Below are 21,558 nucleotides of genomic sequence, written 5' to 3'. Positions count from 1 at the left end.
AATAATAAATATTGCTATTGCTTGCTACACAGTAAGTAAAATAAAAGTGCTAGAAAAACTAGAGAGCAACCAATATGATCACTGCTAGATTAGATTACTGCACTATTTAGCTTTATCACCATTACTACTACTATTTCTATAATCATCATCAGATTAGATCATCTATTGCTATAATCATTACTACTACTATTACAACTATCACTGTAATCATTACTATATCTACCACTATAACCACCATTATCGCTGATAAAATTGAAGAAGAAGATCACTAACATTTAGAAATGTAATTTATTTATGAGACACACCTTTTATGAGATATCTGCCTGGGCGTTGCTCTTATAATTAAGGCATCATTAAACGACCAACACTCATTTTCGTCACTCCATATGACATCAAAGCCGTCTCCACATATTGTGCATCTTTGGTCTCTGTCTCCTCTCACAGGAACTGTAGGCACTTTCCCTTGCACGCTTGTTTTTAGCGTAACTGATATCTTCTGCTCTTTTTTCGAGTACTGCCCTGGCTCCAGTAGCCATGCTCTCCACATGGGTACTTCCACGGATCTTCCCAGCTGCGACTTTTTCTGGTGCATGTCTGCATGTGTTGTGTACTGGGAGATGGAGTCAAATCTCATCCCGCACACTTTACACTGTATCTCTGCTGTGTACAGCAATCTGACAGCTTGCTCTAGCCTAGGAACCACAAGGTATGCTCTGGTTAGCTCTGGCTCTGCCTCGCTCTCTGCCAGCTTGCTGCTGTGGCTGCCCTGTGTGTAGTATTCGTACGATTTTTTGTAGTTTGATTTATCGACCATTTTGAAGAGAATATACTCTGGGGGATATGGGAAGAACATTTCCGCTTTCGCTTGCTCGGGCTCTTTTTCTTCTACCTTTCTCTTTTTCACACTCTCCTCTGGCTCGCTCTCTGTGCTCTGTCTCCTTTTCGGCTCTTTTTCTCTGATAAAATGATACGATGGATGCTGTGCTAGTAGCCGTAAAAGTGAATTTAATGCTTCTTTATTTTCATCTGATCCCGTGGTTATTTCACTGTTTATTGCTCTTATGATGTCCTTTGCGCTGTGTTCGTTGGTTTCAGCCACACACTGCAAGGCTTTAACTGCATACTTGTTGGAGAGGGTACTCTTCCTTATAAGAGCCGAATATTCCTGTTCTTCTGCGCTCCCCATAAAATATTCAGTCGATAAAAATATTTCCACTATTATTTATTCGGGCAAGACCGCTTTTATTTTCTTTTTTCGCTGCACTACATCATTGGCACTGGCACACAGCTCTTACTTTTTCAGTGCTGCTTCTATCTTTCTAGATGGATCTTACTTCTTCTTCCACCTTCTATTTTTATTCTCTTTCTTTTTACTTCTTCTTTTTTATTTGGTGCATATTCTCTTTTTTAAATGTTCTACTGTTCTACTATGTACCGCTCTTCTTAGATCACTGTGCCTGGCTGTTTCTCTGGCTATTTCTATCAGAGTCTGCTTGGCTTTGCTCTTTCATGGCATTTTTGTTTTTTATAGCTGCTTTCTCTTGCATTGACACAAAATCTATTAGCTTGGTGTAGCCTATCACTTTTCCTATGAGATTTGTGGGCTCTGTGACCACATCGCTGCCTTTATCTGTTTCTAATGGGTCTCTAAATCCATTCAGTAGCGATCTTTCTAGCAAACTGTATGTCTTGTGCACTTTCTTTTCTCTTTCCTTTTTTGCTCGTGTTTTTGTTTCTACCATCATTTTCATGCCCTCGCCTTTTTTCATTATGTTTTTAATTCTTTCGGTGGACTCTGGAGGCCCTGTGATGAACTTATCTGGCTTAATTTCGTGCACCATCGTGCTCCCGTCTCCGCAGTAAATGTTCAGTCTGTTGTGGAACAAAAAGGCAGCCATTGTGTACGGATGGCTCCCAAAGCCGCCGCACCAGTCAAACCCTATGAACTTATCCCCTGCGTTAAACTTGTACAGTTTTAGTACGTTATTTTCAGGTGCTGTGCTATTTTGGAAATAAAAGTGTCCGTACGAATTGTACACTGCAATGTTTCTGCTTACAGAAAGAACTCCTAAATTCACAAAGGTATTGTATTCTCCGTATATTGTGGAGAGGTTTCTCATGTCAAATGTCCCCAATGTCTTCCCTGATGTGATGTGTATTTTGCTTTCCAGCCCTTTCTCTGCTTTATGCTGTCTTTTGAACCCTGCCCTCTCGATTACCAGTTTGGGGTCTTTGGAGTACCAGAAAACATTCGACACTTTCTCCCGCAGATCTACAATCGATGCTGTACTGTGAGATGTGCATATGTACTGCTGGGGGTGCCATGTGTTTGCTATCCTTTTGAACTTTGCGTGAAAATCCTTGCACTGAAGAATGTAGTTGTCTATTTTCCCCGTTGCCATATCCACTCTGTCCAAGTACATTTTTTTTGTGCTTATGGCCCTGACCTCCTCTAGGTCTCTGAGCACGGGGATTGCAGACATGCCCTTTTCAGGTATGGCTACATCCAGCGCATTGGGCAGAGATATCGTAAATTTTGACATTTTGTCGCTTTCCACCAGATCCAAGTTGTCTCTATCTAGAAACAGTGCCAGGTTCTTGTACAGTCCTATTTTCTCAGGAGTTACGTCTCTTTTGATCGTTCCGTATGCATCTGTGTTGTCCTTTGCCCTTTCTTTCCTTATGTAGTATTTGTATCCATCTGTGCTGTAGAGAACATACGGTGCTCCTTTCACTGGCGTTTTATTCAGCGATATGTACAGGAACGGATAGTCTCCACTGTTAGTAGTGGTACTTCCTTCTGTTTTTATATGCTCTTTATTTGGAAAAAAATCAACGTGTCTCCAGCTGTTGTTTCTCTCTTCTTCTGTTGGGCTCTGATAAAAAGTGAGAGGCGTCTGCGGCTCTTTATTGTCCAGCTCAGAAGTCCTAAAGTCTTTGAACACTTTATCTATCCTCTTCAGTTTTCTTGCGTTAGGAAGAGTCTCTCCCACTGCTATTTCGTCTATTAGCGTTCTCTTGAAGGAAAGAACTCTGGTCTCTTCGTCCATTAAATATTTTTAGAGCAATTACAATTATATCCAGTACTTCAAAAATAGGATGATTTTGCAAATAGATAGTAGTTGTTCACCAATTGATCTACAATTGCTTTTGGATCTACCTTGTCTCTTCTAAAACTTTTTAGCACATGCCTCAGCCCTTTTATCATTCTTTGCACATCTTTATAACTCGTTCTGTTGATTTTTAAATTAAAAGTAACGGATCGCTCTTACTTAATAATATTTATTGAGTACAAATTATACTTCTCAGAATAGACCGTCTACTCTCTTAGCCTCTGCTCTCACTGCGCTGGCCCAGTGCCTGGTGAGCTCTTTTACTCTTTTCTTTATCCTGTCCTTCTGCGTCTCTCCAATGTGTTCTTTTATTTTTTCTGTTGTTTTCAGCAGATTCATCCAGTATCTCCAGTTTCTCTCGGGGTCTCTTTCGTAGAGCGTCTCCAAGACTTTTCCCGTGAACGAGTTTCTGAACAGCTTTCTCAGCTCAGGCAGCATTTCAACTACGCACTCAGCTGTTTCTCCTGCTTTCATAAATATATTTACTATCTCCTCCAGATCGTGCACAGCTTTGTCCACCGAATATTTCTTGGCTGCTCCCTCTGCGGACATGTCAGGCGAGGGAAATACGATCTGTCCTCCTTTTTTTTCTTCTATTTTCATATTTATCATGTTCTCCGTGATCAAATCTTCTTCTCTAATATACAGCGAGAATATTTTCACTATTTTCTGCGCCAGCTGCACCTGGACATTTCCTGTTTCTTTTTCGAGGAGCGCACAGTACTCCCCGTAGAGCTCGCTGTGCTTTGCGTGGCCTGTCTCTTTGGCTGTGAGTAGTATCTCTGGTAGCTGCTCAATGTAATCGTACTTTTCATCTATGATCCACTTCGTATAATAGTCTATCAGCTCTTCTTTCTTCGTCTGTGTGGTAGGAATGGCTACAGAAAGAGAAACCCTTGCCTGGTTTTTTATGTCGTCATCTGCGTCATCCAGGGCTGCAATCAAAGCATCTGTCACGCCTTCAAACTCTGCGAATGCCTGCAGGATGATCACGCACTGCATTCTTACGGCCTTGTTTTTATTTTTCATTTTTTCGATCATTTTCTGAAGAATCTCCTGGTCGGGCTTGCACTTAATGTACACCAGTGCGCGCATTATGAAGAAGTTGGCAGAAGTCACTTCCACTTCATCGGATAGATCTAGCACTATTTTCTTGGCCAGCTTCTCCTCTTCTTCTTCTGTGTAGGAAACCTTTTTGAGCGCGCCAAAGATCTCCCCGATGTCTTCGTCTGTGAGGTGTTTCTGGCAGGGGATATCTATCACTCTGTACTTCATCTTTACCAGAAGAATCTCCAGCAGAAGGTCTTTCTCTTTGTGGAAATAAGACACCAGATAGTCGAAAATTCTGCTGTCTAAAATGTGTCCGAGGAAGACAATGAGCTCGATTGTTCGTATGTCTGACTCTTCTATTTCTGTGATAAGCAGCTTGAGCAGACAAAACAGCACTCTAACGGGGCTTTTATCTCCTACTCCTTTACTACTGTACTCGATAAACCCTTTTATCTGCTCTTTCGTCAGGTCTTTTGCCAGGAATATGTCCAGGTGCTGGCCGTACATCCTTCTTCCCAGGGCAATGATGTTCTTTTCTATTTCCTGGCGTATCTCTGCCTGCGCATACTTGGTCTGCGCCTGGCCCTGCATGAGCTTTGGAAATATGGTGCTTTCGAACTCCGCACTTCCGTATTTGTCCGCGTATGGGATAATTTGCTTGTAGACCCAAATGGATAAACACTCAAACCCAACGGCTAGAGCATAGAGCATTCTCTTTTTCAGTTCAATTTCATCTGGCACAAATCTCCAGCCGTGCATAAGGCTCAAGGCGTCAGATATTGCTACTTTTTCAATTGGCGTCTCTTTCTGAAGAAGAGGAGACCGCTTTCCTTCACTCTCGGAGGCTTTGTTTGCATTTGCCATGAAATAAAAATCGCAAAATTATTTATTCAGCTGCAAACAGAAGAAGAAAGGGGATTCAATGACCGCAGCCTTTTTCACACAGCTATATGCAAAAAGCCATAAACATACTATGCATAATGCGATGGAAAATGTACATGTAAACATTGACGATAAGATGGCGCTAATAGGATAATAGCAGTTATAAGAGCGATAAAATAGCTGCAGCACTAGAATACTATAAATGGAAAAAGACAGTCTATCTAATGAGACAGTAGGGATAGTAAAGATAGCAGTCTATAATGGGTATATTTTTTATTGGTTTGATCTTTTTTTCTTCTATGTGTGTTCATAATATTCGTCTAAAAGCTCTCCAGATGGGCATGTAAAAGTATATTATCAGAGGAAGCAGCGAGAGAAAAACAATTGTAAAAAAAGGCTTTAGGGAGTCTTCAGACCCATACGGTACCTTTACATTCATCCCCCAAATGCCTGAAAATAACTGGCAGGGTGAAATAATCAGAGCAGCTAAGCTCATCCTGCTCATTGACTTGTTCATTTCATTGCCTTCCTGTGTCTGTGCTACATTCAGCAGTGCTAGGTATGTATCTTGTGCTCTTTCCAGCACTCTGTGGTTCTCTCCCAGTCTCTTTGAGAGATCTTTAAGGTCTTCTATGGACTCTGATAGGTACTTCTGCACTACTGGCACTATTCTCTTTCTACACCTGTTCTTTATAGCTGTAAGTATTTCTATTTTGTATCTGGTGGTGATGTGGAGCGCATTTATCTGACAGCTTACGTTGAAGTTTCTTTTTAGCAGCGCAGCCATCTCTGTTTCTTTGAAGTTCTTGGACAAGTCCTGGATTGTTGAGGTTTCTACGGTGCATCCATCCGAGAGGTACTTAATATCCTGCAAAAACTCGATGATAATCGAGTACAGAACCCACGAAGGAGTAAGAGGAGTGTGCATTGATAGAAGCTCTATGAAGTTGAAGGTATCCTGCACACTGATCCACGGTTTATCGTGGAATGTAAGCACAAAGTCTTTGAACACGAGAATGTTAAAGTCAATGTCGTCATTAGTTGGGTCTGCCTCCACCAAGAGTTTCATCGATATGAAGGTGTAGTGTTTGAACACTTCTATTTTCTCGTCTGTGTTTCCTTCTTTAATGTCCTGGACTGTTAGCTCGTGGATGTCAAACATGTTGCATATGGACCTTAGATCGCCGTCAGAAGGATTGAAAGTGTTCAGCCAGAAGAAGTTGTTGTTTTTGAAGGTATCTGGGTAGGTTGATGAGATGTTCTCTAGGATCTGCGACTGGACAAGCCCCGAGTTCTTGGAGTAGAAGAGATACTTGCTCCCCAGAGGATTTAGCGAGTTGAGAGGAGAAAAGTTGAAAGTCATGTGGTTCGAGTCGTCCCTCTCGTTGCTTCTTATTTTTGGGATGCTTCTGATAGTCTCTGAAACCATCTCGCTTGTCTCTTCTATCTCCCTGCCCTTCCTTATTTTGTATACATGTGGCATTTCTCTTCCTTTCTTCATTTTTCTGTAGATTGTGATTATCTCCGCAAGTGCGCTTCTATGGTTTTCTCCGCTGTTCATACCCGAAAAATTTTCATACTGTTTTATTATTGATACTGTTTATTGGCCAGTTTCTTATCACAGATAAAAGAAGACGCAGAGCCGCTGAAATATGGCATAGAAAAGAAGACAGAGAGAGCACAAGAGAAATAGCACCGTATGGGAGCAGATAGCGGCAGAATAAAGAACATCGTGGATGACGATAAAGTACTAGGATGTTTTAGCTAGTAAAAATAATAGAAACAGGGGAATTAAAGAAAATAAGAAAAAGAAGTAAATAAAAGAATAAAACACAAGACACACAGTCTACCAGTACTTTTTAGCTACAATATCCTCTTACTGTTCCATGGTCATGCAAATTCATTCTTTACAGTCTATGATGTAGTATACATTCTAGTGCGAATCTTGCACTCTTTATCTGTGATCTTTATCTGATAATATCAGAGATGGGTAATTCTCAAATCTTTTCAACCAATATTCTCTGGTGCTTTGCTGGTCTGTATTACCTGTGCTGATTTTTATTTTAAAGTAAAGTGTACAAAATAAAAAGAATGGACGCATTGGCAAATAAATGCAGAAATATTAAAACACTGAACAGACCAAAATAAACAATCTTTTAAAATAGCGCAGTTAAACTCCTGTGCCCAGTGCTAAGAAAAAGACTTGTTATAATACTCTATTTATTCTAAAATATTTTAGCGGGTTCTCTACTTTCTATTTCCTGCTATTTTTATGAACACGCCCGTGAATGCTAGCAGACCGTAGGCAACCAATAGAATCGCACAAGTCTTTTCTACCCCTGTTTTTTTCCTCGGCAGCTTCATCAGACAGATAGCAGGAATGAAATTGCACATAATACTCGATGCACTGCCCCCTATCGCCGTCTGAATAGTGGACAATCCCACAGGAAGAAGAGAAAGCGAAGCACTGAGTGCAATAATAGCAGCGGTAGATCCTATCCTGCACATAGTTGAGTTGCTGATTGGCCTAGTGCCTTTAGTTACCGCTGTAGAGGGCCATATCTGCGCCATCCAGTCGGTTACGCAGTCTCTTGCAGGGTGCACCTGCAGGGGAAACGAGCAGGAGATGAATATGGTATAAAATATAAACACAACCCTTTTTACAGGGCCGTCAATGAAAGAGTTAAACACGTTATCCTCGATCGATGAGCCATACGACAGATATACTACAACACCGAATATAATGTAGAGGAGAAGAGCAGTGCCTAGGCCAAGAGCAACTATGTATCTCATGCTTTTGATCGAAGGATTTGTGAGGTTCGCTCTGATTCCAAATATATTCTGGTGGCAGGTAAATGAAAATATAAACTGCCCTGCAAAGCCAATCCAACTGTACGAAGGAGGATTGAAAAGAGAAGTAGCGGGCATGCGCGGTGTACTTTCCTTTATTATGACGTAGTTGTAGATGCTTCCTGCTATGCAGATGTACACGCCTATCACTCCGATAATGGAGGTGAACCTGAGACTCCGCAGATCTTTCATTGTGCAGATAGGAAGCATGATCAGGGCGTACAAAAGGGTGATGTGTGCATATTTCATGTTGTGGAGTATCTGTATGGATGAAAGATTGAAAATGTACTGAAGCAGAGGCTGCAGAAGCACAAGATAGGAGACGCTCACGCCAAAGCACTTGCTAAACACCACTGCGTTGAACATCCCTGCGACATTCGGCCACACTTTGCTGAGAACGCTCGAAAATGTTTTGCTCTTGCTTTTGGAGTAGTCGGCGCACTCGCAGAGCATCATCAGACTGCTGAATGTGAGAAGAGATGAAAAGCAAGAGAGAATAGTTGCAGTAACTACCCCGAATTCAACAAAGAATAGGGGATAGCTTACTATCCCTGCCCCCATAATGGTTTTTAGAAGATTGAAGTATCCTGTCCATATTTCCATTGAGTCCATAGCGAATATTTATTGAAGAGGGAGGCAAAATTTTTATATCCAATGAAAAACAGAGAAGAATTTGTTTCAGATGACGAGCTATTGGGGGACGAGGATGTAGCAAAAATAATAAAACCAATAAGAAAGAGCTCAAACAGAACGTGTGCGAACTGCACATGCGGCAAGAAAGACCTCAGCAAAATAGAGGGAGGGAAAATAAAAGAGGAGGTAGAGTCCAACTGCGGCAACTGCAACCTCGGGGACGCATTCAGATGCGCAGGCTGTCCGTACACAGGGCTGCCTCCGTTTGTAAAGGATGCGCCTGTTGAGTTTAATCCAGACGAGGTGTAGTGGCAGTTTATGATAAGATAGAATAAAAATTAAAAATCAAAACTATTGCAGAAGCTTATTTTGCTGTCTTTTAATCTCCATACACACAAAGAGATACCGCACTAAGACTATCACTGCTATCTTTCTCTTGCAACCCTATCTTCAACTGACTGCATAAATGTTCTACTTATCACACATTGTAGAGCTACAGTAGCAAAGAATGAAAGATCACAGCGGATAAACTGAATTTGTTCAATGGCAGTGTGCTGACCAATTAAAATGTTCCTTTAAATATCTTCTCTAGAATAAAACACATAGCAGGATAAGTAAGTTAGATTTATTTATATTCATAATACTGTTCATTGGGTCTTTCTTCACTTTTTTCTTTTCCTTGTTTCGTCTTTCCGAATTGTTGCATAGTACAGCTCCAACAGACTTGTCTTCTCTCCCGGCGTGCGGATGAGATTGGCTGTCTCCAGGACAACAAGAGGCTTTGAGTTTATCCTTGAGCTTATCTCCAGCATAAACTGTCTTGGAGGAGGCGGCACAAAGTATTTTCCTATTTTTGTCTGAATTGCCAGCTTAATGTCTGCTCCATTGGGGACACTCCTTCCCGCCTGCTCAGCGTACAGCCCAGCATCTTCCAGGGCCTCAATGAAGTACTTATAGGCCACCTCTAGAAACTGCAGGATCACCTTTGGCTCGCACTCTTCTATCCCCACTGACCGAAGAATCAGCGAAATAATTTTGGCATCTCTGGGTGCAAGATTGTCTGATGCTCCCATTGTAATAATTTAAAAAAAGAAACACCGCAAATTTTTATTATGACTTTTAATAAAAAAGAGTACAATCTGAGCCCAATGCTCGCCAAGGGGCTGGAGGAAGGAGGGTTCAAAGAGCCAAAGCCAGTGCAGAGCAAAATAATCCCCATGGCTCTGGCGCGCAAGAACATCGTGTGCTCAGCTGCAACGGGATCTGGTAAGACTCTTGCCTTCCTTGTTCCTGCTGTGGAGATACTGCTGCGCGCCAAATGGTCGCGTGCTGATGGATTGGGCGCTGTAATAATCACGCCCACAAGAGAGCTTGCTCTGCAGATCTTTTCAGTGCTGCAGGTGATAGGAAGGAATACACACTTGAGTGGCGGCCTGCTCATAGGAGGAAGAAGCGCAGAAAGAGAAAAAGAGTTGGTTGGTGAGCTGAACATTGTAGTGTGCACGCCTGGTAGACTGCTGGAGCACCTGGAGAACGCATGGAACTTCAGTGGCGACAATATACAGTGTCTGGTGATTGATGAAGCAGACAAGCTGATGGAAATGGGGTTCAAAGAAACAGTTGAAAAAATACTCGAATACATGACCAAAAAAAGACAGACACTTTTATTCTCTGCAACGGCTGATTCGATTGCACAGGCCAGAAAACTCTGGGACATTGAGTCGCCGGAGTTTGTGTCAATCAGCAGTAAGCCAGCGGAAGAAGAGGGCGTGCGAGCTCTGCAGCACTTTGCACACATCACTACGCCCGCACAGAAGCTAGATCTGCTTTATGCCACCATCAGAGACAACAGAAAAAAGAGAATTATCGTGTTTTTGTCGACGTGCAAGGAAGTTACGTTCTACTGCACTTTGATAAAAAAAATGCGCATTGGCCTGGCCTCCATCCACCTAAGCGGGAATATGTCGCAGAATAAAAGAGTGGAGACGTACTATAAGTTCAGCGAGAAAGAGCCCAAAGTTCTCTTCTGCACAGACATTGCAGCGCGAGGGCTGGACTTCACAGGAGTAGATATAGTCCTGCAGCTAGATGCCCCTGAGTCCAAGGAGACGTACATCCACCGAGCAGGAAGAACGGCAAGAAACGGAGCAAAGGGAAAGAACATCCTTGCAGTCTCGCCGCACGAAGTGAACATTTTGAAAGACTTGGAAGAAATAGACGGGTTCCCGCAAGAAGTAGTCAAGTACAAAGGAAGAAGATCAGTGGAGGAGAGGGTCAAAGGGATCATAAAACAGGTCCCAGAGATATACCTACTGGCTCAGAAGTACGTTAAAACGTACAAGGGATTCTTACGGGTGTCAAAGAAAGAGTATGTGGCAGATAAGGAGAAAGCGCTGCAGGAACTGATCGAATATCTTGGGGTACAGGAGGATGAAAATGTCTCGTGGTCAGGAGAGGGCAAGAAAAAGCCGCAGCTGCTGAATAAACACACAAAACTAGATTAAATAAAAATAGATAAGAGCCAACTGCACACCTGATTTTGTTTTTAGCATTCTATTTACTAGCTGATTTATTAATTTTCTAATGCAATTATATGATTCAGCAGACTGCATAGGCCTACAGAGAGTCTAGGGTGTTTATTAGCTGTGTATCGTATATCTTTTGCGATGTTTCTTCTTCTGCCATTCTGTCGTCTGGGTCTCTGGAGAACAGCGTGCCGTATAGTTCATTTACTACATCGTTAAATACTTTTTCTGTTGTTTTTTCTCTGTCTTCGATGTGCCCGTCTTTCAGCATAAATATACTCCTGAAGGACATGCACACAAACGATCTTACGCCAACGAACAGCATAAATACACTTAGTGTGCACAAGAGGTAGTACCTCAATGGGATGTGTCCTCCTAATATTTTGTATGCTTTTTCATCCGCTCCAATGCTCTCTTTTTTTTCGCCTTCACCAGATCCTGTGAGAAAGATCCATAGGAGATTTATGGCAACTTCTTTGTATGCAGACAAAGTAAGCATTCTGTTCACTTCGATAGACTTAACCAAAAGAACAAGAATGGGGTATATGGATATAGACGAATAGTCAAATATCTGCATTCCAATGGACATGGACTTGGTGACAATCCAGTACCTGCTCATAAAGTTATCTTTTCCTTCTTTATCTCTGCTGTAGTAATTGTCAAAGACAAGATAGTTTACTACCTCCATTTCCAGCTGATCGTATCTCTCTCTGGGCCTGGGCACTCTAGCAGACACTTCACTCTTGCTCTTACTCTTTAACATTCTCTTAGCAGTGTGCAGCACAGATAATACTCCATGGACTAGCGATATACCACATATTTTGTGCATTCTTTTCGACATATTCGCCGCCATGTATTTCATCAGTCCAACGCTAACAGATTTGTTCTCTGAATGAATTGTTCTATATTCACTGCTCAGATAGCCCATGTAGATGTTCAGAACAATGAATATCAGCAGAGACCAGATGGTATGCACTGAGATGCATGCATCAATAAGATTAGCATACTGATTATTTTTAGCGCTGAAAAGAACAGCCGTCGAGATGTAGAGATAAACAGTGCCAAACACCAGTGAGATTCTAGAAAGTGCCAGTGTTCTACTATTTGCCAGCCAAATATTTAGGATTTTCTCCATCTGTCCCACCAGATAGTATTTTATCGCATTTTTCATGCTTCTACTCGTGTAAAAATGTGCTACTAAAGCTCCGGTGATTGACACGCCAATGCATGATAGAATTATAGAAGTTGGATGAACAGATCTCCAGGGTATAGTTATGAATAGAAAGAACAGACTAAACTCGCCCAGTAAGATTCTTCTTATGTGAATGTAGATCTCATAAAGAGAGTCTCTAGGAGGAGGGCTTGTATCTTCTACCTTTTTGTTTTTTAGCATCTCATTGAACTTGGAATTGTCTCCTATTTTTATGTATGCTCTTTCTATCAAGTAGTTTACCAAGTATGAAAACAGAGTAAATGCTGTTAGTGCGAGCAGGTTGTACTGTAAGAGTATCGAGTGCTGTGAATAATACTCGTGCAGTAGAAAGAGAAACTGTCCTATGAGATGAAGAGAAAGAATGGAGTATATCAAGAGCAAAATTAAAAATAATCCGTTAATAAACATGTTGTACTTGTGATTAAAAGTGCGCGTGGAGTAAAGATTAGACATTAGAGCATTTGCTCTTTTGCTGCTGTGCATGTTAGTAGGAGTAAAATATTTTGCACTTTTACTTCTCCTGTTTTTCATTTTTGCACAAAATAATGAAGAAAGTGTAAGAATGAGTTTTATTCTCGGAGTAAGAGCAGAGGCAAACTTCTATTTTAAAATACGATAAGGCCATCTACTTTTTGTTCCATAACAGCATTAGTTAATAATTTGGCTGTAACTCTCTATTAGTATCCATTTACTGAACATCTACGATCAGCTAGCAGTTTAGTAAGTGTAGAATTTGTCTAATATCTCATCAGTTACTTCTTTTCTTTTCTTTTGAAACTCTGATACAAACGTCTGCAGGGTTTCTATGCAGAGCTTCTTCATTTCTCCGCTGAGGATCTTTCCCTGCTCATATCCCACTTTGTACTCTTCCAGCTTTTTGTCGTCTTCCAGGAAGAACAGGAGATACTGATATGCTACATCCACTGCTGTGTCTCCTCCCTTCTCTCTATGCTCCTCCATTGTTGCTTTTCCTCCCGAAAAGGCATACTTGTTTATTTTCTTTTTTATCTCCTGCGGTGTGTCACTGAGATAAATTGACGACTCAAACGAACTGGCGCTCATCTTTGTTGCTGCGCCTTGGAGGGCAGGCAGGAAGTATGTGTACACCGTTGCTGGTTTAATCGCCTGCATTTTGTTTGCTATATCCCTTGCAAGCCTAAAGTACGGGTCCTGATCTATGGAGCACGGAATTAGACAGATTGCATCTTTTGGCAGTATGCCAGGGAATGAGCTTGGATAGCACGGGGCCATCTGTCTGGACGGGAATGACACCTGCCCTATCTTTGCATCTTCTTTGAACCCAAACACTTTCTGAAACTCTTTCAGCGTAAGACTTTTTTCTATTTTCAGAGTGTTCTGTATGAAGTTGTGGGAGTATTTGGTGTTTGAAAATATAAAAGTTTTATCTGGGTTAAACCCAAAGGCAACGATGTCTTTAGAGTTTTCTCTTCCGTAGTTGATAGACTCTTCCAGGGTTATGTCTTTCCATATGTATTTTTCATCATCTGTTATTTGTATAACGATCATGCAGTTGAACCTGTCTTGCAGGTATTTGCAGAGCAAAAAGGGCACAGCATGGCCTAGATGCATGCTTGTGCTGCTTGGCCCTCTTCCTGTGTAAAGATAGATGGGCTTTCCACTCTTGGCCATTTCCAGTGCCTTGGTGAAGTCTCTGTGCGCAAAAACAAGGCCTCTTCTAAAAAACAGTATGCTGTCTAATTCGTACCTACTGCACATCTCCTTAGTGAATGGCTGGCATCCAAACTGCTCTATTATTTTGTTGTAGTTTATTGCGCTTTCATCCTCTGAGGCTTTTACCTCCCAGGGAGTTACGGTCTGAATCTTCTCCGAAGTATCCATAAATAAAAATAAATTGCAACCATAAATAGCAGAACTTTCGCACTTAAAGCAAAATAAGCTGTCTGACACAGCGCTAAAACTAGAATTTATTAGTGTACGTATTTATTTAAATTTATGGCTTTTTCTTTTCATTATGGCCAAACAGAAGAATGAGAAGTCATCTACTTTTTGAGATCTAGAGAGTTCAGAGTGTAATTACAGTGTAAATGTATGTGCTATTTAAGCTGGGTATTTAGATGGCTTGTTTCTTCTGATTATCTGATAGAAGACTGGAGAACATTCTGAAGCCTTCAATTAAGCGGGCTCGAGCAATGCACATTTTACAAAGTGATTTCTGTCTGTCCTGTAGCACACCAAAGCCCTCAGAATTTATTTTTACTTCATTCTTTTCAGCATAAATTATGACATGTGGATGCTTTTTATAGGCATCAGAGGCAGCGAACATCTTTTTATATATGCACACCAGCCCAAACAGAACAACAGATATGATTGAAAATAGAGCAATTAGAAGAAGAGTTTTCTCAGACACTTCTGCTGCGGTAAATACTGCAATATATTTGTTTATTAATCTAATGGCTTCATTTGACGATTGCTGTGCTAGACTATCCATTTAGAAAACTAAAAAAATTAAGTACATATAGATGGCAGAATAGAGCTGGCCACTTATCTAGTTGCATCAAGCTTGTTTTTATCATAGAAATCACTGAGCAAACAAATACGAGAGTTTTTGAGCGGTAGTTTATTTATCTTCTTGGTAGAAAAATAGCTGGATCTAACTAGCAACTTCAGCTGCTTCTTCTGTAGAAGCTTTACTATTTTTGCTTTCCAGTTCTGGTAGTACTAACATGTCTACACGATTTCTTAAGCTGAAAAATGTTTTTAATGTGGGCGAGCGACTGTTACTATTATCAGTATTTAGAGTGTGTTCGCCCATGTATGGGCTTGTTTTTATTTCACCGTCTTCCAAATAAACTGCAAAGTGCGGGCACTTTTTATATCTGTTGAATTCAGCAAACATTTGTTTAAAGCAAAACAGTATTATCAAAAATACTACTGAAACAATTGTGATTACAATAAATGCAGCTATTTTTTTCTTTGAGGCCATGCGAATTAATATTTTTTGAAGTGCAAATTATTTATATAGTTTGCAGAAATAAAATTTAATTTATGCATTTATCCGCCAATAGAAATATGCATCGGATCAATCATTACATAGATAAATTAATCAATAAAAAGATAGGCTTTCTCCGTGATACAATTAGCGTTAATCTCTCGTTTTTATCACAGAAATCACTGAGTAAATCAAATATGAGATTGTTTAAGTATTAGTTGTTTATTTTCTTAGAAGAAAAGGAGAAGTCTTTAGACTGCTGATGCATCTACTAATGCATCTGCTGCTGCATCTTTTACTATTTCTGCTGCTGCTTGTTGTTTTCTTACTGCTTGCTCATTTAATATTGTTTTCATCTTTTCATTAAAATGGTTTTTAACTTTTGCGAAAAGTTCATTTATGCTTTTTTTAGCATCATCATCATAATATTTGTTTAAATTTCCAGAAATTTGTTCTATTGCTTTTTCACCTTCCTTACCAGTGAAAAAGTATGTAACGTGTGGCTGTCTTGCGTACTTACCAGCCTTTCCGAATAATCTGTTGCATGCGAATGCTATTGAGAATATGATAAATAATGCTATCATAAGCATTGCTGAGAAAATCAGTACCTTCTCTGTCTTTGTTCCGAGGATGTAAGCTGCTACTAATCTGGATCTTAATTCAGATGCCTCTTCTATTGTGTTTTGTATTACTCTGCTCATTGCAAAAAATAAAAAAATAAAACGTATATATAGATGTTTTTTGCAAAATTTTTCTGAAAAATTTTTGGCCGTTTTTATTTTTAATCCCCGTATTTGGAAATTTGGAAAAATTCCAATTCCAAATTTATCTCCACTGATTGCAAGTCCCCACTACTTTGACAAAAATATCTGATACTACTGTATTGCTACGCGAGTATGCTGATACTCACAGCAACAATAGCTGCACACAGACAAACTGCACAAAAAGCAGAGCTAATGAATAAATAGTACTTCTATGCACAGCCAACGAAGTTTTTGCAATAAATATTATTGATGCAATAAGTCGGGTAGATAGTTTAATAAAACTTAGATGCATTTATTTTCTGGCAGAAGGCGGCTACATGTTTGAGTTCTTGAACAGGATTCTGGAGTTTGTGCCGTCGCTGCCGTATGATCGAGAAAAGTCAACCAGATGTCCTTCTGAATTTTCAACTCTCTTTATAGACTCGGGTCTGTTCACAATGAGGTCCTTAATCATTTTGAAGATTCTTTCTACCTCGTTCTCGTCAACATGGTGCACATGGTGCTTATATTTCTTGGGGTCTCTTTTCCTGCTGAAAAGCTTCTTGCACAGAAATGCTATTGCGAACATGGAAAGTATCATCATTGAACAGAATGCAGCGCCAAGAAGTATCTTCTCTGGCGTCTGTGCCGTGTTGAATACTTTGATGTATTTGCTTCTTAATTTGGTTGCTTCATTCAGTGATTCTCTCAATAAGGTCTTCATTTAGAAAAATAAAAAAATTGACTACATATAGAAGCTTTGCAGAACTTTTCATTTTTAATTATAAACCCTATACACAACTCTTCTGCTATTCTGCTACCAGGTGTATTTCCACTATTTCCAGAGAATTATGCTGTTTTATCTTTAACAAGCACACATATATTTGGCAATAATCTGATGTTTTATTTAAATCTTGGCCTTTTATGCGCTGTGGATAGAGCATATTAGATTTTTGCTAAAGATGTCTTCTAGTATGCTAATGTAGTCCATTCTGTTGTTTCTAACTGTGTAGATCTTGTTTATTTCATCTATTTCAGCGCAGGCCTCCACTGCTCCTTTCACATCCACTGTTAGCTTGGCCTCTTTTATCCCCATTGCGAAGGCTTTAAATCAGGCAAAAATATTTTTCGAAAAAATATGACCCGAAGTAGAAATGCCAAAAGAGGCCTTTTTCTGTTTTATGTGCCAAGACTATTGGTCGTGCTTGCTATGCTCTCAGCTCTCAAGGGCTCGTCTTCCTCAGATGAACAAATGGTGCCAGAGGCTGCAGTCCCAACACAATTGAAGCCGGATGCTCAGGAAATAGAGCTGTGCGAGGGAATCGAAGAGCTTTCCATTGCCAAAGGCACGCCATTAAATGGCGAAGAATCATCAGATGAGCAGCTGGTTCCAAACTTTGTGGACCCTGCAGAACCGAGCACAGACGATCCGGAAGCACAGCTATGCGAGAAAGTCAAGAATTTGTCTGTTACCAGAGAAGGAGTACCGTCTGAATCAGCATCTATGGACTTGGAAGACTCGTCCTCCGCTGGCAAAGACGATGATGGCAGTGAAGCCGTTAATAGAGTGCTAGACTCTGTGATAAAAGACAAGGCAGAGTATGTCACAAAAGATTTCTGGTACTTGGTTGCAATGATGGGGGACCGCATCGAAGAGAGAGGCAGTGTTCTGAAAAAAATCCTAAAAGATTTCAAAAAATACGAAGCCAAGCTGAGAAACATACCCGGATGCGATAAGTTCTTTCTCTTTCAGCAGCTGAGCCTTTATCTCTACTACCCGGAAATACTCTTGTCCTGTGACACAAAGCACCTCAACTGCAATCTGCTTGCTAACAGAGAAAAAGACGACTTATTTGCAAACCTGAGCATGTACGAGAAACACAACGACACGTTGCTGCACAGCTACATACAGCTGCCTCCTGCAAAAGACAAAATAACATCGTGCATAAATGCAGTGCTCCAGGCCATTTTCAACATTCCGGAAATACGTGCAGACTGCAAAAAGATCGAAGGCTTCAAAACATTTGGATACAACCTTTCTGATTCTTTGGATGAATACACGGGGTTCTCATCTGAGACTGATGATGAATTTTTTAACACAATGGCCCTTAACATTTCCAACTATCGTGAGAAGAACAGATATTTATGCAAATTTACAAACAGAGAATTGTTCGCCATTGTTAACAATGTGCATGCCATTATAAAGGTCAACGAAGAGTATAAGGGCATGGAGAATAAAAACAGGCTAAACCCCTCTGATAAAAAAGAGGCTACAAAGTGGTACACAGATATCATATACAAAGTCCTGATAAAAAAGTATGCAATGGAAGATGGAGAGTACAACATCGATGAGATATACAATGACATGTACAGACTCTTTGGGGTCATCTACAAAATGAATGACTCACTGATTGATAAAGAAGATCTCATTGGTCTTAACGCCTTTTTAGATGATAGCATTATCTTGCATAGCACATCTAGCATCCTGGGAGAAGATGTCAACAGATACAACCGCTGCAGATTCCAGGCTGACCATGTGCTAAACTGTGAGGACAACTGTGTCGATACGCCCTACTACAACATCCACTTCTACAGCATAGAGCACGACAAATACTACTGCATTCCCATGCCAGTTACTAGAAATACTCTTATGACCGTTAACCAAATGATAAGGTACCTGAAAAGCATCTACAGCCTGGGCTCCATACAGTTCATCTTGCCAATGCAGTACTGCTGTTCAAGTAAGACCTGGTCAAGTGTCCCTGAAAACGAGAGAGATAAAAGAGTGGACTACATGGACTACATGAACACTCTAGTATTTTACTATTCCAACGCTGCGTTCAATCCTCTCTTCTCGCAGTACACCTACCACTTGGTTGAGGCGAATGAGCTGAAAAGGCCTACAAATGGAAAGTACCCAACCCAACTGAACATCCCCATGTTCTTTAGTCCGCTGGACATTGAATCTGTAAAGCTGGCAAATTTTACATTTAAAGACACAAAAACAGCCACCCCGCCAGAGAACAGCGCGATAGAGAATCTGAAAAAAGAGATAAAAAAGATGAGGCCGCTGGTTCTGGAGCACAGTGGCAGATATACGTGTGCAGACCACTACAACAATTTAGTGATAGACAGGGCTGACGATAGCCTGAGAGAGCAGAAAAACACCGGACTAAACCTTATCTATCTTGAAAACATACAACATCCCGTTGGAGACGAGGTTTACATCTGGCGCAGATATCTCTGTCCCTACAAACACTACGTGATCAACACAAAAAACAATGAAAAAAACAGAAACATTGCTCACCATTTGAAAGCATCAAACAATAACGGCTTAAGGGTCATGAGCTTCGTTGTGTACGATCCCGAAGAAGAGAGATACTTTACCGTTATAAAAACAAGCACTCTGCGCGACGGTATATCTAGAATGCTTAAGTTCACTCCCACTGGGGCAGAGCTCTTTAGAGACCATGAGAGGTACATTTACAACTTTTCAGTTCTGGGAATGGATGAGCAGACAGCCATGAACAAAATGAAGCTCCATCAGAGCATATGGGAGCAGCTAACCTCTGAGTAGCTGCAGCTTTTGAATACCTAATAAAAGCGAACTGTTATTCTCTCTTCAACTGTACTAATATCAATCTGGTCTAAAAAAGAAATGTAAATGTAAAATAGAAGAGTACAGGTTGTCTTATGGCAGTGCACTCTCCTACTCTTCTTATTGTATTTACAGCACTAATCCACTAACTTTACTATTCACTAGCAGATAAAAGTTTTTCCATCCTCTAATGGTTTAAATGCACTAAATATTTTTAGCCCATGAATGGCCAGTCAGGAGGATATTTTAATTTTATTCTGTGTTACATCCATTCTACATTAACTCTGACTTCTTCACTCTTTCTGATTTCAGATACATTTATATTTAAACTCATGTTCTCTCTTCTCCTGCTGTGCTCTCTTCTTGCGTCCAATAATTCGCTTTATAAGAATAATGAATTTCTTTATTTTTAAAAATGCTCATCCAAGAGTACTTAAATATCATGGAGGAAGCTCCAAAGGAAGTCCAAAAGGCCATCATCCAGCTGACCGAGCTGGAGCACTCGGTGTCGTCAGAGAAAAAAGAGCTGGACAGAGAGATAGAGAGAATCCACACGATACTGGAAGAAGACTACACGACAAAAGGAGAAGAAAAGGATGCCATTGATAGACAATTGCGGATAATAAACAGATGCTATCTGAAGCTGCTGGACACCGACAAAAGAAAACTGGCTCTTGTCACCTCCCTCAAAAATCAGCTGGAAAGCACAAAAGAGACAATGAAAGCGTCGTCATACGAATTTAAAGAAGGAATATCCAAGAGCTGTCTATCTATAAAACTCAAAAAGATTCTTTCTCTTCTGGACTACAAAATAGAAGAAGACAACAAAGAGGAAGAAATACTCTGCTGTACATGCAAAAGACCTAGCAAAGGAGAAATGATTGTGTGCGATAACCCCGAGTGTCCGATAGAGTGGTTCCACACGGCATGTGTTGGAATAAAGGGAATTCCCAAGAAAAAGTGGATGTGCAATTTATGCAGCAAGAACGAATAAAATTTTTTAATGAACGCGTTCGAGAAGCTGTCTATCTCAGAAATAGCCCAGAGAATAGTTGATCTGCAGGAGACAAACAAAGAAAACAGCAAAGCGCAGACAGAGCCCATAAAGAACCACCTGCTGGAAAGACACAACAACTACAACGTTCTTAGGAAAGACGTGGAGGAGGTGGTAGAAAGCATCACCGCGCTGGTTGACCAGTACAACTCCGAACAGAAGGGAGAAAGAGAAAAAGTCATTAAAAAAATAGTGTTCCAGAAGATCGAGCTGGTGATCGAGTCAATTCTTCACCAAGAGACAAGAATGGGCAATGGGCTGATAAAAAACAAAAGAGAATACATCGAAGTGTCGAAGAAATGTGTAGAGGAAATAATCGAGCTATCAGGCAAGGTGCTCGCAATAGCAATAACATCGCACATATTCTATCCGTTTGTGCTAAAACTGGTGAAACTGCTCCGCTTAATATCACTCGCAATGGACTGCTTCATTCCCATCGCATACTACCCTCTCTACATGATGAGCCAGATGGCCAAAATAGCATCTTCTCCTGTTCCTCTGCAGGCTGTCTCTGATAATATGATAAAAGTAACGGAAAAGTACGTTAACAGCAAAATATACAGTGAGTACATAATGATCAACTCTCTCGACATAATATCACACCTCCTGGTGCAGCACTCCAGAAGCATGGCTTTTCCTGAGTACTCAGCGTACATCATAGCTGAGCTGAAGAGAATAAGGAACGCGCCAAATAAAAGCAGCTCCTGGATAAACAGCAAGACAGAAGCTATATTCAAGGGGGCAAGAGAACACACAGAGAAGATAGAGAGAATAAGAGAAGGCATCAGCGCACTGAACGTAGAGACCGTAAGAAGACTGGAGGAAAGAATACCAGAGTTCAAGCTAAACATAGAATAGTAAATTGTGCTAGTACGAGAAAATAAATTACATTGGTTAAAGAATATTCAAAAAAGAGTGAAAATAAT

General features: G+C 40.6%; 17 protein-coding genes across 17 annotated transcripts; 5 read left to right on the top strand and 12 right to left on the bottom strand.

Annotated features, from left to right (window-relative positions):
- Window positions 1–292: 292 nt before the first annotated feature.
- Window positions 293–1,186, bottom strand: NEMIN01_1172 (uncharacterized protein; the record flags this gene model as incomplete). Its single annotated transcript, XM_051477114.1, has 1 exon — window positions 293–1,186. One exon carries the CDS (start codon window positions 1,184–1,186, stop codon window positions 293–295), a length of 894 nt encoding a protein of 297 aa, XP_051333074.1.
- A 262-nt stretch (window positions 1,187–1,448) lies between these two features.
- On the bottom strand, window positions 1,449–3,050 carry NEMIN01_1171 (uncharacterized protein; the record flags this gene model as incomplete). Its single annotated transcript, XM_051477113.1, has 1 exon — window positions 1,449–3,050. One exon carries the CDS (start codon window positions 3,048–3,050, stop codon window positions 1,449–1,451), a length of 1,602 nt encoding a protein of 533 aa, XP_051333073.1.
- Window positions 3,051–3,305: 255 nt separating this feature from the next.
- Window positions 3,306–5,027, bottom strand: NEMIN01_1170 (uncharacterized protein; the record flags this gene model as incomplete). Its single annotated transcript, XM_051477112.1, has 1 exon — window positions 3,306–5,027. The coding sequence occupies one exon, from the start codon at window positions 5,025–5,027 to the stop codon at window positions 3,306–3,308; it is 1,722 nt and encodes a 573-aa protein (XP_051333072.1).
- A 325-nt stretch (window positions 5,028–5,352) lies between these two features.
- On the bottom strand, window positions 5,353–6,606 carry NEMIN01_1169 (magnesium transporter; the record flags this gene model as incomplete). Its single annotated transcript, XM_051477111.1, has 1 exon — window positions 5,353–6,606. The coding sequence occupies one exon, from the start codon at window positions 6,604–6,606 to the stop codon at window positions 5,353–5,355; it is 1,254 nt and encodes a 417-aa protein (XP_051333071.1).
- Window positions 6,607–7,292: 686 nt separating this feature from the next.
- NEMIN01_1168 (uncharacterized protein) lies at window positions 7,293–8,507 on the bottom strand (the record flags this gene model as incomplete). Its single annotated transcript, XM_051477110.1, has 1 exon — window positions 7,293–8,507. The coding sequence occupies one exon, from the start codon at window positions 8,505–8,507 to the stop codon at window positions 7,293–7,295; it is 1,215 nt and encodes a 404-aa protein (XP_051333070.1).
- Window positions 8,508–8,549: 42 nt separating this feature from the next.
- On the top strand, window positions 8,550–8,837 carry NEMIN01_1121 (anamorsin; the record flags this gene model as incomplete). Its single annotated transcript, XM_051477063.1, has 1 exon — window positions 8,550–8,837. The coding sequence occupies one exon, from the start codon at window positions 8,550–8,552 to the stop codon at window positions 8,835–8,837; it is 288 nt and encodes a 95-aa protein (XP_051333023.1).
- Window positions 8,838–9,190: 353 nt separating this feature from the next.
- Window positions 9,191–9,601, bottom strand: NEMIN01_1167 (transcription initiation factor TFIID subunit 9B; the record flags this gene model as incomplete). The annotated part of the gene is made up of 1 exon (XM_051477109.1): window positions 9,191–9,601. One exon carries the CDS (start codon window positions 9,599–9,601, stop codon window positions 9,191–9,193), a length of 411 nt encoding a protein of 136 aa, XP_051333069.1.
- Window positions 9,602–9,640: 39 nt separating this feature from the next.
- On the top strand, window positions 9,641–11,032 carry NEMIN01_1166 (ATP-dependent RNA helicase DDX10/DBP4; the record flags this gene model as incomplete). The annotated part of the gene is made up of 1 exon (XM_051477108.1): window positions 9,641–11,032. One exon carries the CDS (start codon window positions 9,641–9,643, stop codon window positions 11,030–11,032), a length of 1,392 nt encoding a protein of 463 aa, XP_051333068.1.
- A 112-nt stretch (window positions 11,033–11,144) lies between these two features.
- On the bottom strand, window positions 11,145–12,749 carry NEMIN01_1165 (uncharacterized protein; the record flags this gene model as incomplete). Its single annotated transcript, XM_051477107.1, has 1 exon — window positions 11,145–12,749. One exon carries the CDS (start codon window positions 12,747–12,749, stop codon window positions 11,145–11,147), a length of 1,605 nt encoding a protein of 534 aa, XP_051333067.1.
- A 234-nt stretch (window positions 12,750–12,983) lies between these two features.
- On the bottom strand, window positions 12,984–14,126 carry NEMIN01_1164 (tryptophanyl-tRNA synthetase; the record flags this gene model as incomplete). The annotated part of the gene is made up of 1 exon (XM_051477106.1): window positions 12,984–14,126. One exon carries the CDS (start codon window positions 14,124–14,126, stop codon window positions 12,984–12,986), a length of 1,143 nt encoding a protein of 380 aa, XP_051333066.1.
- A 232-nt stretch (window positions 14,127–14,358) lies between these two features.
- On the bottom strand, window positions 14,359–14,736 carry NEMIN01_1163 (uncharacterized protein; the record flags this gene model as incomplete). Its single annotated transcript, XM_051477105.1, has 1 exon — window positions 14,359–14,736. One exon carries the CDS (start codon window positions 14,734–14,736, stop codon window positions 14,359–14,361), a length of 378 nt encoding a protein of 125 aa, XP_051333065.1.
- A 162-nt stretch (window positions 14,737–14,898) lies between these two features.
- NEMIN01_1162 (uncharacterized protein) lies at window positions 14,899–15,231 on the bottom strand (the record flags this gene model as incomplete). The annotated part of the gene is made up of 1 exon (XM_051477104.1): window positions 14,899–15,231. One exon carries the CDS (start codon window positions 15,229–15,231, stop codon window positions 14,899–14,901), a length of 333 nt encoding a protein of 110 aa, XP_051333064.1.
- A 257-nt stretch (window positions 15,232–15,488) lies between these two features.
- NEMIN01_1161 (uncharacterized protein) lies at window positions 15,489–15,938 on the bottom strand (the record flags this gene model as incomplete). The annotated part of the gene is made up of 1 exon (XM_051477103.1): window positions 15,489–15,938. The coding sequence occupies one exon, from the start codon at window positions 15,936–15,938 to the stop codon at window positions 15,489–15,491; it is 450 nt and encodes a 149-aa protein (XP_051333063.1).
- Window positions 15,939–16,314: 376 nt separating this feature from the next.
- Window positions 16,315–16,704, bottom strand: NEMIN01_1160 (uncharacterized protein; the record flags this gene model as incomplete). Its single annotated transcript, XM_051477102.1, has 1 exon — window positions 16,315–16,704. One exon carries the CDS (start codon window positions 16,702–16,704, stop codon window positions 16,315–16,317), a length of 390 nt encoding a protein of 129 aa, XP_051333062.1.
- Window positions 16,705–17,118: 414 nt separating this feature from the next.
- On the top strand, window positions 17,119–19,557 carry NEMIN01_1159 (uncharacterized protein; the record flags this gene model as incomplete). The annotated part of the gene is made up of 1 exon (XM_051477101.1): window positions 17,119–19,557. One exon carries the CDS (start codon window positions 17,119–17,121, stop codon window positions 19,555–19,557), a length of 2,439 nt encoding a protein of 812 aa, XP_051333061.1.
- A 436-nt stretch (window positions 19,558–19,993) lies between these two features.
- On the top strand, window positions 19,994–20,572 carry NEMIN01_1158 (inhibitor of growth protein 5; the record flags this gene model as incomplete). The annotated part of the gene is made up of 1 exon (XM_051477100.1): window positions 19,994–20,572. The coding sequence occupies one exon, from the start codon at window positions 19,994–19,996 to the stop codon at window positions 20,570–20,572; it is 579 nt and encodes a 192-aa protein (XP_051333060.1).
- A 9-nt stretch (window positions 20,573–20,581) lies between these two features.
- Window positions 20,582–21,490, top strand: NEMIN01_1157 (uncharacterized protein; the record flags this gene model as incomplete). The annotated part of the gene is made up of 1 exon (XM_051477099.1): window positions 20,582–21,490. The coding sequence occupies one exon, from the start codon at window positions 20,582–20,584 to the stop codon at window positions 21,488–21,490; it is 909 nt and encodes a 302-aa protein (XP_051333059.1).
- Between the last annotated feature and the right edge of the window lie 68 nt (window positions 21,491–21,558).

This window comes from Nematocida minor, assembly GCF_024244105.1.
Source record: "Nematocida minor strain JUm1510 chromosome Unknown 7880, whole genome shotgun sequence".
Lineage (NCBI taxonomy): Eukaryota > Fungi > Microsporidia > Nematocida > Nematocida minor.
This window is presented reverse-complemented; position numbering and strand designations above follow the sequence as displayed.